General features: G+C 46.0%; 1 protein-coding gene across 10 annotated transcripts; it reads right to left on the minus strand.

The window, feature by feature from the left end:
- Window positions 1-1,193: 1,193 nt before the first annotated feature.
- On the minus strand, window positions 1,194-19,519 carry NR4A2 (nuclear receptor subfamily 4 group A member 2). 10 transcript variants are annotated; one of them, XM_082465009.1, is made up of 9 exons: window positions 9,286-9,788; window positions 9,005-9,199; window positions 7,461-7,584; window positions 6,110-6,958; window positions 5,179-5,308; window positions 4,618-4,781; window positions 3,511-3,713; window positions 2,933-3,111; window positions 1,194-2,782 (listed from the first exon to the last, which is right to left on the minus strand). In XM_082465009.1, coding segments are annotated over exons 2-9 (1,908 nt in total). In that variant the 5' UTR covers window positions 9,007-9,199; window positions 9,286-9,788; the 3' UTR covers window positions 1,194-2,525. The 10 variants fall into 10 exon arrangements, with proteins under 10 accessions (XP_082321135.1, XP_082321139.1, XP_082321136.1 ...); XM_082465015.1 differs by lacking the exon at window positions 9,005-9,199 and having other exon boundaries at window positions 2,549-2,782; window positions 2,933-2,990; window positions 3,095-3,111; window positions 9,282-9,791; XM_082465013.1 differs by lacking the exons at window positions 9,005-9,199; window positions 9,286-9,788 and adding an exon at window positions 19,122-19,519 and having other exon boundaries at window positions 6,110-6,975.
- Window positions 19,520-19,583: the final 64 nt, after the last annotated feature.

Genomic DNA, 19,583 nt, shown 5'->3' on the forward strand with positions numbered 1-19,583 from the left:
AGCTAGGACATCGGACATTTTGCTTATTACTTAATCTCTTAAGTGGCCACCCACTTTTGCCCCTCAGTTACCTGTAGAGAAATGCATCTCTTGAAAATAACCTTAAATTACCACGGAGACCTGCCTTATCTCTATTGCCCGACTCGCAAAACATGTCTTTTTTTTTTTTTTTTTTTTTTTTTAAGGAAGAAAAGGCAAAGTAAAAATAACCTGAGAACTCTCCTGGAAATTTACTGTTCTAACTCTGCATTTGAAAAACAATAACACGTTCTGTAAATTTCAGTGACCGGGAAGCCAATTGAAATCCACCAGGGCCAACGAAGTAAACCACCCCCATCCTGCACTTTCTATGAATTCACAGCTGTCCAGAGGCGAAACTGGCTGGACCTCCACCCCCCAAGGACCAGGTCGCTGAGAGGAAGCTGGTACCCGAAGTGGCTTCTACAGTGTTAGTTACTTTCTTTGCTAAAAGTTGGTGCTGGGTGGAATCCTAGAGACTTTGGTATAACTTGTTTGTATCTGACAAGACCCAGGACCTGACGAATGGATGTTTTGTTCTTTACCTGAGAAACTTATAAGACGGAAATATTATTCTAAAACTGCAAACTGAACCTCATCACTATTCACTGAAGGAGGAAAACAAAAAGTTGTAAGAAATGCCTCTACTGTTCTGCTCTATGCCAAAGACCACTGACCCAAGGCCCAAAGGGACCAAAATGCTTGGCTCTTCCTCCAAGATCCTTTACAAGGAATGGGAAAAATCAGAGATTATATTTAATACACTTCAAATCCATGTTGACTTTCTGAGTCTTAAAAAGATACTTTCTAAACATTGTGCAAGACAAAAACTTGATAGGACTTCGAACCTTGCAAAAGTTCAAAAGCTGTTAGGTCTCCTGAGCTTCTCTTCTGAAAGCTGCACTTACTGGCAAAGTTATCAGAAGAGTTGAGATATTCTCACCTGATTCTGATAAATGTAGGTTGCCACACCAGAAAATTCCGGTTAAGGAAAAATATTGTACAGAATTCTCTGGATAATTAGTTCAATCTCCCAGTTCCTTTTGCCAGAATAGGTCTAAGCTGTCAGAAACTCAGATGTTGAATAAGTGACCTATCCCAAATCAATCTCCAACTCTGTCTATTGTATATTGCTGTTTAGCCATCATTTTTCCTAACCCAGAAAGAAGACAAAATTCTGTTCATTTACATAGTTTATTGTTGTAAACATTAAAATTGTCTTTCTCAAAGAAAGAATTTATCAGGGAAAAAAATCAGCGTCTCTAACTGTCATACACCATAGAAAAAAAGGCAGTGACTCATATCGTGTGCCATACTGGAAATATACAAAGAAAAATACTACAGAATATGGCAATATTAAAATTCTTACTCAAACATAAAATAATATATTAACTGACAATCTTAGACATTAAAACAAAAAACAAAAAAATTCAAAGTGCTCAGTAATTTCCAGGGAGTTATGTATATTATAAGCACTCTGGAAACGGTCAAAAGCTGCTGCATGCAAGTTCTGTTTAGCTTTAGACAACAAAATAATCAAGATATAAACTTTCTTTTATCAACATCAACGGTACATACAACACTTACAAACAAGGAATGTTGGACGGTGTTACAAACACTATGTGTCCCTTTTGTCAGGATTTTCTGATGTGTAATACTTGTGCCCACCTATTTTACAATTGAGAAAATGTTTAAGCTCAGATAACTACCAATCTTTATAAAATCTAACAGACTACATAGTGTCTGAAATACTATTTATATAATATAGACATTACTGAAGTAGCAAGTGCCTATAACATTTTCAACCTAGAATCAACATGCTTGTCCCTTTTTTGTGGTTATTTCTTTTTTCTTTTTTTTTTGCAAACACACTTATCTTTTAGAATTTGTAATATTTATTCATAAATAGGCACAAAATAATTTAAAAAGCCAAACTGCATTGGGTAAATTTACAAGCCTTCGCCTTCTTCAACTCATGCCACCCACGCAACATTTAGTTTTACTATATATTACAGCTTTCTTTACAGCAGAAAACTTTGAAGTCTTTTAAAGGGCAATACTTGTGGGTCCCCTTACAATGTGGGTGTGTGTGTGTATATGTGTCTATGTGTATTACATTTGTCTTAACTGCAACAACCAAACATGGCCAAATGTTTTCCGTCATACATTAAGAAGCTTCCTTCTGAACAATAAAATGATTTTTAAACTGATAATAAAAAGTTTATACCACTGTATTGTGTGTAGTCCGTGTTCTAAATCCAGGATGCCCCGGAGCCAAAATGCCCTTTCAGGTTCTGCCTGCAGGTTAGGAAATAGTAACAGTTTTTGCTTTTGTTGTTGTTTGTTTGTTTGTTTTCTTTAGAGATCAAGGGCCAAGGTGTATGGAAGGGGTTGGGGGCCGGCTAGAGCTGAGGCAGCTCAGGGGGATCTCTCTGCCCTTGTGACTTGCCCCCTCTGGACAGTTTTAGGTTTCTTTCCAGTTTCTTTGAAGTGCATGGAAGGAGGTCTTAGAAAGGTAAAGTGTCCAGGAAAAGTTTGTCAATTATTGCTGGTGGTGGTACCAAATCTTCCAGTTTCAGGTAGAAAATGCGCTGTAGCCCCTGCGTGCAAAGCGTACGGAGTTCTGGAAGCTTCCCCAACAGTTTGGACAAATAGTTGGGGCGGTTCAAGCCCCCATTATTGAAAGTCACATGGTCTTTGAGACAATTTACAATCTTGTTTTGCAGCTCCTCCACTCTCTTGGGTTCCTTGAGACCGTGTCTCTCTGCAGAAAACACAACCAGAAACAAAAGAGGAATGCACCGAGCAGTTAGCTACCTGACAGGACCAGGGAGGGTCGGCAGGCAGCAAGGGAAAACCGGGACGAATCCCACTGGGCAGTTCTGGAGAAGTGCCCTGTGCCTGTGGTACTGACCTGTGACCATAGCCAGGGCAGCAATGCAGGAGAAGGCAGAAATGTCGATGTTCATATTCTGCAAGTTGGAGGAGAATTCAACAATGGAATCAATCCATTCCCCAAAGCCACGAACGCATTGCAACCTGTGCAAGACCACCCCATTGCAAAAGATGAGTTTACCCTCCACTGGGTTGGACCTGCAATTAATACCAAAGAGAGGGGGAGGGGGAGAAAAAGAGAGAGAGAAAAAAGCTAAACAACTAATTACTTGAAGAGCAATAAATGAGGGATTTAAGAGGCACCTAATTACCAAAGAGTTAATAAAACGTAGGCCAGTGGACCTTGAAAGGGTTTAATTTCATAACAATCAAGAATGCCCCCTATCCCACCTCCATTCCATTCATCTAAGTCTTCTGCCCTCACTCCTTCCCTTCTCTTCCTTTTATCTACTCTCCTTTCCTTCCTTTCCCCCTCATTTATTTCCCATTCTTTTCTCCTCTCTTTCCCCCTTTTCTTTCCCTTTTCCTCTTTCTTTTCCTTTCTTGTTTCCTCTCTTCCTCCATTCCCAACCTTCCTGGATCGCCCTCTCCATTTACCTGTATGCTAATCTCAGCACAAATAGTTCTAAGAAAGCCGATTCGAAAAGCAGGTCCTGGTCGGCTTTGGGCAGGTCAGCGAAGCCCGGGATCTTCTCCGCCCAGCCCCTGATGATCTCCATGGAGCCAGTCAGGAGATCATAGAATTGCTGGATATGCTGGGTGTCATCTCCACTCATCTGATAGTCAGGGTTCGCCTGGAACTGGAATTTCATTTTAAAAAGCACTTAATGAGGTTCTCTAAAATATATAACCCGTGAAATTGCTAACCTCGTTTCTAGTAGGGGAGCCAGGTTTTTATAACAATTAAACCTCTCTCTGACCAGTAAGGAAATTAGATGTTCCGGGGCAATTAATTCAATTAGGGATGGTGCTATGAGGTCGCTGCTTTAAATATGTAAATTACCATTTCCATACAGACTAAATACAGTGCCAACCAGCCCTGGGAAACGTTCACTCTTATCTCCACAAAACAATTGACACGTTAGTATTCATGCCAGTCCCAGAGTGGGTCTCGAGCAGAGACGCCCTTTGCAAATCTCAATAAAATTGCAGTGGCTTCCAGGTTTGCTCCTAGGTTTGCCCGGCACACTTCCTCCATTTAAAGCTCACACATTTCTCACGGCTGGGGTAAAAGAGGAATCTGACCACTTGATTCCCCCGCCCACTGCCATTCCTTATACCCACTTCTCTTCCCCTTCTCTGACCCGGGAGGAGGCATCCCTCACCCTGAAGGCACCAGAGAGAATGAGGATTAAAGCATCTCCATGGAGGACCGGTGATAGAACCCAAGTGGGGGCTTTTGCACTGCCTCTGGTTTAGGCATCAGAGGCACTGGTGTGTGTGTGTGTGCACGGTGGTGCTGGGAAGGGGCCTCACAGAGGTTTGACCACTGTGGCCTACCCTCTCTTCCTTCCTCTGCCCTGTCCTCACGTCTGCAGCCCTAGCAACGCCATCTGTCTTCTGTGGCCCTGCCCAGAGCCGTGAAGCCACAGCCTCGCATGCTTCCTTTTATCCCTTGGGCCTGGGGGTTAGTGATGGGTGTGGGGAAGGGGTCCTGCCCATCTGTCAGTTGTCCGAAGGATCCCCCCCACGCCAGCTTCTTACCCTGGAATAGTCCAGGCTGGTCATAGCCGGGTTGGAGTCGACATGGGCCCTGACGAGGGCACTGATCAGACTCACCGGGGGCGAGGGGGGAGAGGGCTCCTGTGGGCTCTTCGGTTTCGAAGGTAAACGACCTCTCCGGCCTTTTAAACTGTCTGTGCGAACCACTGCAAAGGAATCGCCGGGTGAGGGCAAAGCAAGATCCAGCTGCTGCCTGGGCCCCTCCCCGGGGGAAGGCCGCAGCCGCGGGGCGCCCGGCGGGGCGGGGCAGCGCCCCCACCGCTTGTAAAGCCTTTACTGACAAGAAGCGTAAAAACTGGGGGGTTGTTTCATGTCTTCTTCCCAATGGGTCGTATAGTTAAAGGCGGGAAGGGTCTGGCGGCTTTCTCTAGGGCCGGATGGGCGAGCAGGCAGCTGCCGAGTCGTAGAGGCCAGAGGCCGGTGCGGGGGAAACGGGAGGCCTCCCCCCCCCGCCCCCGCCCCGGCTCTGGGAAGTGGGTCTGGGCTAGGAGCAGAGCTTCCCAAGGGTGCAGACTGGGGAGCGGGCTGCTTGCCCCAACCTACCTTCTTTGACCATCCCAACAGCAAGGCACTTCTGAAATCTGCAGTACTGACAGCGATTCCGGCGCCGCTTGTCCACTGGGCAGTTTTTATTTGCTAAACACACGTATTTCGCGTTTTTTTGCACCGTGCGCTGCAAAAGGAGACAATATAGGCCGGAAAAAAAATTTTTTTTTTTCTCTTGAAAATTCAACAATTCAGGGAATCCAGACACAATTTCTGAACGGCCGGGATCCACACACCCTCCCCCAAAACAAACACATACACAACTCCTTTTTATTTTTTTCTTTTTCCTTTTCTTTCTCTCTTTTCTCTTTTTCCTCCCCCAGGGCATTTAACAGAAGAAAATTGATAGCGTTAACATTTGAGCTAACCTTGCCGCTCCTTGCTGTGTTTTATATGCCAAGAGAAGGAGAAGGAGACGCTCAGTAAATACAAATCCGTGGGCATTCATATTATTTACATTCCTTAGAGACCTTCTCTATTTAAAATGATAAGATTATTCAATCAGGATGGCGAAATAAAGAGATCACTTAATTTGACCATAGGGAATTCTGTTCCACTTGGTTAGCTCAGACACGGTTCTCTGTCCTAACCAATTTCAATCTGAACAGAGAAGACAGCTCCTAGCACATGCAAATGACCCTCTTCCAACTCAGCTCCGGCAACTTCGGGCGGGGGTGGTTCGCCGGGTCGGCTGCGTGCGGGGGATGCGACCCCGGGTCTCCCGGTCTTCCTACTTCCCCTTCCCAGGCACCCAGAAGCCTCCGCCGCAGCCCAGGGGCGGCTGCAGGGCAGCCCCCGTGGACCCCGGGAGTCGGACGGTCAGGGGCCAGTTGGCGCCGGGCGCCTGCACCCCGGTGGAGCCAGCACGCTGAGGCTGCGGGCACTAGGGGGCCCCTACCTGCCTCCTCCGCCCCCCGTCCTGGCTCACCTTAAAGAACCCTTTGCAGCCCTCACAGGTGCGCACGCCGTAGTGCTGGCAGGCCGCGTTGTCGCCGCACACGGCGCACAGCCCCTCGTTGGAAGGGGAGCCCCGCGACGGCGGCGAGGGCACCTGCGTGTCGAGCAGCTGCGACGCGTGGCCGATCTGCAGGCCGGGGAAGCCCATGGACGCGGGCTTTCGGATGGGGTTGGGCACAGCGAAGGTCTGCCCGTCCACCACGTGGTGGCTGCTCGCCGGCTCCGGGTTCATGGGGACGTGCAGGGGCCCGTCGAAGCGCATCTGGCAGCTAGACACGGGGGTGCCGGGGGGCGACTGCTTAAAGGAGAAGAGGGAGAGGCGGGAGACCGGCGTTTTCCTCTGCTCAATCATGTGCGTGGTGGCCACGTAGTTCTGGTGGAAGTTGTGGAGGGAGCCTGGGTCGTCCCACATGGGGCTGTGCTGCACCTGGAAGCCCGGGGTGGTGGGCGTCGGGGGAGAGGAGGGCTTGTAGTAAACCGACCCGGAGTGCGGCATCATCTCCTCGGACTGGGGGGGCAGGTGGCTGTGTTGCTGGTAGTTGTGCATCTGAATGTCTTCTACCTTAATGGAGGACTGCTGTCCGGACAGGGGCATTTGGTACAAGCAAGGTGGCTTGACGTCGTAGCCTGTGCTGTAGTTGTCCATAAAGGTACTGAAGCTGGGGAGAGAAGTGGTGGCAGTGATTTCAGTGTTGGTGAGGTCCATGCTAAACTTGACAAACTCTGGAGTTAAGAAATCGGAGCTGTATTCTCCCGAAGAGTGGTAACTGTAGCTCTGAGAAGCGGGGCTGGCTCCTTGAGGCGAGGACCCATACTGCGCCTGAACACAAGGCATGGCTGGAAATGAAACAGGGTAATATACACTCAGCCTGGTCAACTGAACACTTTCTCCCGGGCTCGGGTACACCTGGAGCTACACCGGCAGCCCGCGGCGGTCAGAGAGCACGTAGGGGCGCGAGAGGAAGGGCGGAGAGTGCGAATACTGAGGAGCGAAACAGTGCAGGACAAGGAAAGGCTGATCCAATAAAGACCCAGAACTAGAAAGCTATTACAGTCTCCATTCCCGGTTATTTCCAACGCCTCCCCCTCCGCCCCCTTTCATGGGCAATCCCGCTTCAATGAGCCTTTCCTCTGAAGCTCGGGTTCAGCAAGCTCAATCCAGAAATCAAGTTGAATTGCACAATGAGAAACTTGTTCCCGAAGGCGATGGGTCGGGGGAAATACTTAAGTTACAGGGTTTGCTGGGAAAGATCGCATTGCCCTGTTTCTTGACGTTTACGGAACTCGGGGGAGGGAAAGAAAAAAAATGAAGTTGCACTAACCTTCAGCTGAGTTACAGGCGTTTTCGAGAAAATTAAAGGTGGACAGTGTCGTAATTCAATGAAGGACAAAGTTTCCAAGATTTTTAGAAAAGCAGTGGAGAGCCCAGCCTGGCAGATCTCCTCCCTGAAATAAAGACACAGGGAGCCTTAGGGTGACTTTCCGGACAGATTTGGCTGGTCATCTGTATCACCAGGCAGGCCCTTGTATGCCCTTCTTGATTGTTTATTTGGAAATTAGTGTGTAGCCTTTATCAAAGAGCATTTAAAATGAATGTCTAAAAGAGATGGCTGGAAACAACAGAAAATTTCACCCATTGACTGTGTTGATCCTTGCAGAGAATACCTCTGAAGAAGGAAAGGTATCCCATGTACTTATTTATGATGAAATAAATTGGCCCCTTTACTGGGTGTTTGGGGGCAGTGAGAGGGGAGTGTCATTTCCATTTTAGTTTAATTCAAAACTAAATAAGAAGAAACTGGGGTTTAACAAAATACAGCATTGGAACCTTCTCTTGAATTTTTTTTTTTTTTCCTGTGGTGAAACTGGCTTTTCATCTAGGAAGCAGGGAAGGAAGTAGAAGTCAAGAATATAAAATGTGAAAACAATCTCTTCCTTCACCTCCTAGGAGTTACAAAATGTTAGCAAGGCCCGGGTAGCCCTGAAGGCAATCTTAATGGAAGCATCTGGATTTCCTAAGAGCTTTTGACGGAGCACTGGGTTTGGGGATACAGGTGAATGGGCATTCACTTCTCCAGGAAATTTGTCTTTCATCTTTAATGGCCAAGAGGTGGAAACAGGGAACCCTATTTTTTCAGGAGCATCTTAGTCAGTTGCAGGGAGAGGGAAACGCTGCATATCCAATAGTGGCACCGGTGTTAGAAGCACCTCTCAACATAGCAATCTGAGCACCTGTCCTATCCAGCCTTCCACAATCTGCTTACTTGCTGGAACAAGGCATTCTTGTGTCCTAGTACTTTTCAGATGTTCCCACTTGGAAGGCATTCTAGAGCATAGACGATTTTATTACTAATGAAAAAGAAAGCCAAACATCCAATTCTGTTCTCCTCCCCCACCACCACCCCCACCTCATAATCTTGCTTCATGGAGGAGGGAGGGTAACCAGAAAAAGTAGAAAGAAAGGAGACTCTTGACCCTCACAGCCCTTGACAGATATGCCTGTGCTGGATATTAACCCTCTGGTAACTTCGCAGCTTCATAACTACTCTAAATAGCCTGTCTCTCTGTCTCTGCCTCTCTGACAAACTCACAAACACAAGGGCGGCATATGTCAAAACCAGAAATTTCAAGCAACTTAGTAACAGGTCACTCTACCAACCGCCCCTCCTTACTCAACAATACCCAAGAGACACGGGCACGCTGGCCAGCCGCGGTGATACAGTTCCCAAGCAACACATAAACTGAAGAACTTTCACTCTCCCTGTCACTTTGTGGGCAGCGTCCAGGTCCCTCGTATACACAGGACTTGGAGTCTACGTGTCCAAAGACCACAATCAATTCCGCACCAAGAGCAAACTTTGCGCACATTTCCGCGTGTTAAGTCCGCAGCTCCCGAAACTGTGCAAGCCTCCCTTTCACGTCCACCAATGAGGAGCCTGGAAGCCTCTGTTGGGTGGCAAAGCAGGAGTTCCGACAAATGCCCTCTGTAGCTGCGCACACCTACTCCCCATCCTCCGGCCCCACTCGCGCTCCGCGCCTTCGGCGCCCACTTCCAGAGAACCTGCACCACACAAGCGGGAAGAAGAGACGTGCAAAAACAGAAAGAAGGATAAAAGAACGCGAGCTGTACGGGCTGCACCTACTCACTTAGGAGTTCTCCGTGTCTCTCTTCATTCATTCAACTCGGCCAAAGTGTAGTTCCCTCCGGGAGTCGTGGTGGCAGGGTCGGGGAGGGGTGGGCGAGAGGGGCGAAGGGAACGGAGGTGCCGAGAGCGGGGAGGGAGCAGGGGAAGGCGGCGGCTGGGCAGGCGAGCGGGACCGCGGAGCCTAGCGCGAGCCACCGGGCGGACTGGCCCTGGCCGCCAATGTGCCTTTGTTTATGTGGCTCGCGCTGCCGCTGCCAACATTCACCTAAAGTCTCCGCGCGTCAGCGCGCGTCAGCGGCCTGCCGCCCAATCGCCGAGCCGCCGCGCTCCCCAGACTCCTGGCCGGCGCTCGCTTTGGTATATTTCCGACCTGACGTCACGAGCAGGGCCGATTTTAAGGTGGGAACCATTCAGGGTTCACCTTGGTAGCCAGCTAGGGTTTTTTTTTTTTTCCCTTTTCCGAAAGAGGTGTGACCTCTCCACTCAGGTCCGCGCAGCCCACAGAGCCTCGACATCTCACCTCCCCTGCCCCCCACCCCCCCACCCCCGGCCAATCCCCGCGCCGCCGCGGCGGTCCGGCAGCTCACAGGTGGGGGAGGGTGCAACAAAAGCCCGAGCGGAAGGGGACCCAGGCGTGGGCCAGGTAGCCAGCACCTGGAATCGCACGAGACGGGGCGTGCCTGGCAGCGCCCTAACCTCGCCCACCCACAATTGCCATCCCCGTTAGCGGAAGCGAGTACAGATGTCCCATGACACGAGACGCTCGGAGGGCTCAGGCAATTGGGGTGGGATTTCCCTAGTCCAGTGCATCCCCCTTTTCTCTTTTTCCTGTCCCCGGCCTTCTCTTCTAGCATATTCTCCCTCTCTCTCTCATACACACACACACACACACACACACACACACACACACTCCAAGGTGGAAGAGAGTAGGTATGGCCTATTTTCTATGTTCCCTTCTTTCCTTGCAGTGCTCACGTGCGAGGGAAGACGTGGTGCGTGGGGAGGGAAGCGGAAAGGAGAGGGTAGCCAGTGACCCAGCCCTTCAGGGACCCCAAAAGTCAAAGTGAGGCGTCACCCACTTTCCTTTCTCAGACAATGCAGCCGAGCGCCGGGCAACAGGTGTGTTCTGCAGAAAGGTGCCCCAGCCTCACCTTTTACCAACTCTCATACTTTGACACTCTTGGGTGCCCATCAACTCGTGTCTTTCCACGAGTTTTAGGGAAATAAAACTACCCTCCTCTGAAGCACAAGGTCTCTCGAAGCTTCAATCTGGGAGCCAGGAGGGAAAGACTAAACATGGGGGAAGCGGCGGGGAGAGGGGGGAATCTAGATCTCTGCAAGGCGTACGGTGTGTGCGTTCAGCCTTCCCAGGAGTAGGGCCCGGCGGGCGACCGGAGCTCGCCGCACCCCCGCAGCCGCCCCAGCCGCCGCAGACTCCGCTTCGCAAGTCAATCCACCTCCAAGCTGAGGGCGCAAGGCGCTTTCTAGCAAAGAAACGCCGCTTCTACCGGGAGCAAGCCCCCTTCCGGGTCCCTGGGCTCGAGCTGGACGAGCCTCGGGGCTTCTCCCATGGGGCTGGGGAGTTAACGGGCGAGGGAGGGTTCGGAGGCGTCCCCCTCCTCCGCCCAAGAAGACTTCCAGCCGCCCCTCCCCCTCGGCGTAGCTCGCTTCCAGGCTCGGGGCCCCTTTGCACCCCCCCATCCTGGTGTTCCCAGTACAGGCGGGCCGAAATCGCCGTGGAGCTCTCCGCCTTACGGTGCCGCTCAGCTCTAATCTGCACCCCAGCCTTTGCCCTCTCCCGCCGCCTCCTGCTCCCCGGCGGCCGGAGAGGCGTTGCCATCAGGTGCCCCGAGGCTGCCCCGAGAAGCCGCAGGCTCTTCTGCACCGCATCCTCGGGAAAACCTACATGACCACCTTAAGTTTCCCCCAGATGTTGCGACTGCCGCTGCTGCTGCTGCTGCAGCCACCGCTGCGGCTCAGCGGTGCCCTAGCGGGCGCGAGAAAAAATAAAACCAGGAAGTGTGTTTGAGAGCGCGCGCGCGCGCGCGTGTGCGTGCGTGTGTGTGTGTGTGTGTGTGCGCGCGTGTGTGTGTGTTGGGTGGTGGTGGGGGGAATGTTGCGGTGGCGGGTGAAGGTGTGTAAGTAGGAGGGTGAGAGGAGGAGGGCGAAGAATAGCTTATTAGCATGAGCTGGGTAGCGTCAGCGCCCTGTGGGCAGAAACGATTCCACGCGAACGAAAGGGAAAAAGTGAGAGTTTGGAGAGCAGGGGAGAAGGAAAGCGGTGGGGGTGGCGGTGACGCAGGGGCTCAGGCATTGACGCACCCGCCGGGCTGGGCCCAAAATAGCAGCAGCTCTAGCTCGGTGGCGCCCTCCCGGGTTCCCTTCCCCTTCCGCAAGGGAGCAGGACGCGCGGCCTGGGGGAGCTTTCCTTGATCCCAGGGGTGGGCCAGGCTCCCAGCAGCTATTTTCAGGCAGTCGGAAATTCAAGCGCAGCCATGCTGGGGTGGCAGTTATTATTTTTTAATATATTCCTAGGAAGGCGGGGGCCAGGAGAACTTTAAGGTTGTAACCATCATTCTCCAAACACCAATACGCAGATCTAAGTAGGTACATTCCCTCCACACGCTCCTCCTCCCTTAAACCATTTTAAAAAACACTTGGCTTTAACCTGGGTTGAGTCTGCGGGCAATTTGAAAATTCTCTCCCAGTAAGTGGGAAAATGTGCTGGAGTTCTTAAAGTGAGCTCCAAGGAAGACAAACATTGTAATGTGATGGGTTATTCTATAACAGCAACCTGTCGAGTCTGGCTTCTTGATAACAGAGCTTTTGCTCAAGTCTTAAGGCACCCAAGATCGAGACGCAGTTTTCACAGCAGCTTATTACAACAATTATTAGTAACCGAAAATGGATTGAATAAATACAACATCAAAATGAGAAAAAAAGGTGGCTTTTTTTGCCTTCTATTCTACAATCCATATGAATTTTCTCTCTCCTCAAATTCCTATTCTAGCTCCCAGGAAGTGTGTCTTCTTAGGAAGACACACCGGATGCAAGGCGGATAAACTCACTTAAACCCATTATTGGGTGAGCTATTTCTTGGGTTGGTATTTTTGGGAGGGCTCAGATGTGCTCGGGGTGGAAAGGATCCAGCAGACATTAGAAAGTGTAAAGAATGACCACGCTCAAAGCTCCAGACTCCTGTGTCCCCACCAGATTCTGATGGAACAGTCTCAGTAGAAGGGCCAATGTCTGTAATTGACTGATCCTGTCAGTAGGGGGCCTGACTCCACAACGTTCATGAAGATACATCACACACACACACACACACACACACACACACACACACACACACACAACTAGCTATTTACTACTTAGGCCAAGCCCCAGGAGAGCTTGCTGCAAGCCAAAATATTCATATTCTGCTGGAATTCATAAATAACTACAAATCTTTGATTCTCTTCTGTATTTCTCAAAAAGGGAAACGGTTTAACACTGGAATTAGGTTCACAACAGATTTTCTTTATTTCCTCCTGTCCATGTTTAACTCACTGTTAGCTCACAGGGAGAAAAAAAAGTCAAAATGGTAATAAAATCTTTCATTTTATCACTAAGCAGTTCAAATTTGGCATTTAGTTTGGAAAAATGAAAGCATATTTTAAAATCCTATGATTACATGTTTAAATAAATTATAGTTTAGAAGAGGATTCCTGTGGGTGTATTTGCTAGTACATAAGAGAATGCTTTTGTGCATAGAGGTTTAATTACACACATAATGGAATCAAAATGTAGAATTGAACAACCTTTTAGAAAATGTTCAAATGATGCTCTAGGCTAAAAGAAACTGAAATTCTGCATTTATATGACTGCAATCCTGCAAGATTCTTGAACATAAATAGATTCTTGAATATAAACTATTTTATAACTCGATTAAAATGACAATAATGTTTCTTTCAGGGCCCAGAATCTGATATAACTTTAAATTATTGCCATGTATAAATACATAAAGTTACCCCAAATGAAGGTCGGTGTTCTTAACAATTTACAATAAATGGGAATAAAACTGATCCTATCCATAAGTAGGTCCTTCTTTTGAAACCAACTAAAATAAATCACACAATTATTATTTCTATCAATATACAGTATTAGATGACCTCAGAAAAAGCATATAGGAAAATAATGTTACTATGTTATCTTTTATGATATTAGCCAATATTAAGTAGAACATATTGGTACATATATAGAAAAAATATTTTCATAAAAAAACAATGTAAATAATGCATACTTACATCTAAACCAAAGTATTTATTTTATACAAGGCTAGGCAGATTATACTTAATAAAATTGAGATTTTGGTATAATTTAGAAAGCAAACATGGATTTAATTCCATAGGATTTTGTATCTTAATGCATGGGAAAGGGGTCTTTAGGGATTTATTTCACTATTCTCCCAAAATGTACTCAGAGTAGCCCTTAGCTCTTACAATTCAAATATAGTAAACAGATATACCTGTTATGCTATAAGAATCAAGGTAACTTGAAGACATTTCACAATAATATTCGTTAATGGAACCTATGTTAAGCATAAAATGAAACATATTTTAATTTATGTTTGGACAATTTTCATGGCATTTGTTGCCATTCAGCAGGAAGTTTTACATTAGTGATAGAAGAAATAAATTTTCACTTTGAAAAAAACTCAGTTTCTGAAAATACGAAATCATTTTTTAATATGGAAGGTTTTTGGTTATTTGCTTTGCCATTTCACTTGCATTAATAAGATATTAATCAACCAATCATTTGTTCCTCTTTTATGAGATGCCTAGAGAATAAGTCAAATGCTCAGCTGGTAATTCACATTTTGGGTAGTTGTGGCTTTTGCTCAGTTTTACCCAGCCCATTTTTCACTCCAAACCACTTAATGCAAAGACTTTAAAAATTGTTTCTTGCTTTGATACAGTACTCAGTTCTAGAAATGTGGAAAGATGTGCAGAAGAAAACAGCACTCTTTTTTTCTAGAAGCATCTACTTATAAATTAAAATTCTAAAACTGAACATATGGTAAAACCTCATGCCACTCAAAAAGTATTTTGCATAATAAAAATCCTTCATCTTTTCTCTAATTCTTGACTCTCAGTAACTATCTCCTAAATATTTACTTTAACCACTTAAAATTTTCTTTTTGTTGTTGTGGTAAAAGACACATAACATAAAATTTACCATCTTACATTTGTAAGTGTACAGTTCAGTGATGTTATATACAGTCATGCTGTTGTGCACCAATCATCACCATCCACCCCCATAACTCTTCATGTTATAAAACTCTAACTCTATAACCATTAAACAATAACTCTCCATTCTCCCCTCCTCCCAGCCCCTGGCAATCACCAATATTTTCTTATGGAAGAATTCTTCTTGATTAAGCAAGGAAGGGTTACTTTGGTTTTAGATTTCCTTGCTGATTTCACTAAACATGGGAGTCATTAAAATGTACAAAGTCCTGAAAGACACTTTAAAGATTCTGAAAATAAGTTGCTATATGCTAAGAATATATCGCGGACACCTGAAATTCTAGAAGTAGCTGATAACATTAGTAACCACCACAGTATTACATAGGATTTTTTTTAGTAGATAAAATACATACACTTTGCAACAGTTTTCATATGTATATCATAGCTGGTTAGTTTTTGTTTTACCTTTAATGATAAAATAACCATTTTTGATTTTTTTTCTCAGACTGTCATATAGGAACTTCTCAATTTAATAAAAAATGAAGACATGTTATTGATATATTATGACAGACATATATGCCCTTTTTTATCATAATTCTGCAATTATCAAGCCTACAATTTTAACACTACAAAAGTAACTTATAGCAAGGACCCTTATAGTGATAAGCAATAAATCTAATTACCATATCCTTTGAATAGATGCAATATAAATTTCATTGCTCACTTAAAAGTTCTAAAGTTAACAGCATAAACTTGAAGTTGAGTAATTAAGTAATCCTTATATAGACACTTATTAAAGTATTTATACATATTATCTTAAATCTACATCTATCATTTTGCCAATTAAAATTAGGACTTTAATTGCAATTAAGTAATTTAATTGCCAATTGAACAGCAAAATTGCTAAGTGACTAATTTTAATGCCTATTTTAATTACCAATCATGACTGGGGAGGGAGCTAATCAAGTTACATCAAGCAGTACCAGAGTAATGATGTGAAGAAAAAAAAAAAGTAGAACAAACATTCAAGGCTACACGCTTTAAAAAAAGAAACATAAATTAAATAAATGCAAACATAATCTTATAAATGTATAAAAATACTGTATTTCAATATCTGAATACAGAACATGAAATAGAGCAAGATTAATTAAAGAAGCCTCTGTCCATCTTCAAAGTAAGGAACACCAAATCAAAATTTTATGTGGTATTTACATGGCCACCACACTAACCCAGGTAAAAACAAAGCTGCATATAGTCGAGAATAAAAGATTGTTTCCTGCTTGGCTGGTTAAATATTTGCAGATTGACAGTTTTTTTAAAACATGTTTAAATGAAAGGCTATAAAAGAGAGAAACAAGTTTCCAATGCAGCAATGTGGTTTTAAGTTTGAAAAGCAAACAGGGCCAGTGCAGTGGGACTATATACTCTTTCCTGATGGCTCTCCTCCCCACCCTCACTCACTCAAATGAAGTGTACCATTAGAGGTCTAATGCCTATCCATAACTTGTCCTATATTACCTTGAGAAAGGCATAAATCTGTCCTATCTTAAATATTTTAAAATACATTCATAGGTTAAAAAAAAATTAGAAAGCATCTAGGATTACATCACAATTAAAATTACTTAGAGCATGGGGAATATACCTTGTCCTAATAGTATTTCTTAATTTTCAATTAAAATATACCCGCCGGCTCAAGATTAAGACTGTAAACCAGCAGGCAACCAAAAACTCTGGTGAAAATCTTGGCCAATACAAACACATTTTCAAAAGTTTTCATATTCAAACAAATTCTCAGATCAGCAATATGGAAAGGCCATACTGAAAGAGGGAGGTGAAGTTGGGAGTTCAAAAGACAGGAAGTGATTCCCTGGTAGACAATAACAATACCAGTACTTTCCAGCTATAGGGATCACCTTGGCAGCCAGCCACCTCATCTACAGTAACAATGGACAACCATCAAATCTTTGTTTAAAATAAGTCATGATGCAAGATACATATCTTGTTTTTGCTACTATATATGTATACCAAATATACACATAGTTTTTGTCTACAAATGGGCCCGAAATTATTCACAATGTATGTAATATAACTTCAGAAAAAGCAAATATTGCTGCTTAGGATTTTATGTACTAATGGACTTGAATTCTGAAATAAAGCACAGCAGGACTTTCAGCCTGGCTTTTGAAGAACATGTTAATAATCATGGGGCTTGACAGAAGCCTGCAATATCTGCTCATGACAATAACAGCTTTATAAGGCGAGTTCTGTGTGACTGATTAAAGGACACACTCACTGTCTATTCAGAAGTCATGGAGATGGAGTCATTATTGACAACCTCACTACTGATCAAGGTTAAAACTCATTGAATGCTGACGCTACAGAGAGAAATACAACCTCAGCCATTGAAAGATTACTAAAAACAGTCTCCAGTAAGGGTTGCCATAACTCAGATATATCTTATTTTGTTCTGTATAAAATTTTCTGCTATTTACATACACAAAAGATCTTATTTGATAATCATTATCAAAATTATTGCCCTAACTCAAGCACTAGGTAACAAATCATCAGCCATTACAAAAAGAGAAAAAAAAGGAGAAATATTATCTTGTAATTTAAAAATGAATATGAAACTCGCATGACTGAAAATATGTATATTTTCAGACTATGTCCATTTTGTGTATTTCACTAGTTTATCAGTTCACATGAATTAATGTGGTTCACATATTGTTGGATGCAAAATCTTTTAAAAGATAGTATGTCCATAGCTTTTAGATATCCCTTAATAGGTAAAAGTTTAAAAACAAAGTTATCGTAAATTATTTTACTTTTTTTTTTAACCCTTATTTCTTGTCTTTCAGTGTTGCCTCTCCGCATTAGTGAAGGAAAAAGGAGGGATATAGTAAGAGACAACCACATTTATAATCTGAAATTAGAGCCAATCAATTAAATATTTTATTAATCACCAGGATATTTTTTTAGAAGACCTGTGAAATATTACAGAATCATTCCACTAGGATCTAACAGTGACCTCAGTATGCTGTCACTGACGCTTTGGGGGGGGGGGGGAAAACAAACGACCAGTATTACCACATCCAGGATTCAAGTCAAAGTACACACATAGCTGAGGGCGTGGAGGCGGGGAGGGAAGGGTATAGAAACTAGTTTACTAAGGAGGTCCTTCTTATCTTTCTTATATTTCATATTTCTAAGTACTTTTCCATAAGTTACTTTCCTAAGTTTAAGAATGACTGAAGTATAAAAAAACAGAATTTCAAATAGTTAATAAATGCTTTTAGGAGTTACATTGAAACGACTCACAGAATACATAATTTTCTTAGGAGTCCTTTAATTTTCTGATTCAGAAAGTACGGTGTTCCTAAAGACTGCTCTTAAGTACCTAGCTCTGGAAATCATATTTTCCATTTCTCCATACCCTCATCGATTAGTATTTGGTCAGCTGATTGGCAGTTACCAAGACAACAGTTTTGCTAAACTTTATAAACTTTCTCTATCAGCCAGAGGTGGGGGGGGGGGGGCAAGACAGAAACGGATTTTTATAGCCAGAATGGTGTGACAGAGCCCCTCAAACTACAAATAGGTGATACAAAATCTGAAACGGAGCTCTGTAGTTCAATTTATACCACAGAAACTGTGAGATGCTACCTTCCTGTTGTTATAACGTATCAGGTCAAGGGATATAAATTGTACCAGGTAATTTATTTTGCCATTCAGAGAGTCATTAAGTTCCTCCCAGAATATACGTGATTGATATCCCTGGAGGTGAAAGGCTAAAGGAACCATATGGCAACATGTTGCATTCCGTATGCTATCTGCCCATCCGTGCTTAAGCTGCCATTAGCAACATCTGTACCTAACTGAAATCCAGCTGCGCCGACGCCGGCTGGCGGAATTGTACTTGGGGGGGAAATCTAGCTTAGCGCCATTAACTTGAGACTTAGAGTCTATGTACCAGGACGGATGGAAGCTTTCACAATTAGACGAGACGACACAAATGCTTTATTAAAGTTTAATTTTGAACTCCCAATTAGCGAAACTGCATTACAAATCGACTGCAATTTCCTAGAAGGCACAAGCAAGTTCTCTGCCTGCCTGCCACGTGCAAGAGGCTCCGGAGCCAGCTTCCCCAGCTACCGGCTGCTGAAAGGGGACGGTTCAGAGCTGCTCTCCGCATCCCAGGAAGTCCCCAAAATCCTCGCCAGCCCCTCCTTCCGCGGGGCGGGGGCGGGCGAGGACCGAACCCGCGGCGAGGGGGCGGGGGGAGGACTCCGAAGTCCCCGGCGTTGGGAGGGAAGCAAGCGGTGGGAGTGGGCGGAGGAGAGGCGACGAGGGGGGGGGGGGCCTGCGCGGGAGGGGGCGGGGGTCCTCTAGTATCCCGGCCTCTCTGGAGGAGCCTCAGCTAGTCACGCAGAAGTTTCTCTTTCGCTCTTCGCGCTACACACCCAGGTTGGCTTCCTGCGGGCAGGCCAGGGGTCCGGAGAGCGGGGGAGGAGACAGGAGACCCGGAAGGGCTGTCCGGCGTCCACACCCACCCCAGGTCCCCGACCCCGACCCCAAACAAAGCCCCCACTCCAGGTCCAGGATACGTTACCTGCCCGGCGCTCCCGGCCCCTCGGTCACCGCGTCCCCCGCTGGGCGCGCCTTGGGCGGGTCCCGCTCCCCGGGACGCACAAAGTGGTCGCCCCCGGCCGGCTAAATCCCACTCTCTCGTCATGTTGGGGGCCAAGAAGGGGGAGCGGGGGAGGTGGAAGCGGAGGTTGGGGCAAGGAGAACTGACTGATAAAATTTTTTAAAAAAAGAAAAGAAAAAAGCAGCAGCCGGCGGGGCCCGGCCAGGGGCAGAGAGGCCGGTTACGTTTCGGGGGTCTCGGGCGAGAGGGAGGGGGGTCGGGGAGCGGCCGCCCGCCCCCCTCCCCCCGGCCCCCAGCGGCGACGGCAGCTGCACACACAGAAGCCCATTGTCGCCGGCGCCCGGCGTGCAGCCCCGCGGACTCGGCCCCGCGGCCAAGCGCGTCAGCGGCCCCGTCAGCCGGGCCGGGCTCCGTGACGCGCGC

Source organism: Balaenoptera physalus (assembly GCF_965194825.1).
Source record: "Balaenoptera physalus genome assembly, chromosome: 6".
In the NCBI taxonomy this organism is placed as follows: Eukaryota; Metazoa; Chordata; class Mammalia; order Artiodactyla; family Balaenopteridae; genus Balaenoptera; species Balaenoptera physalus.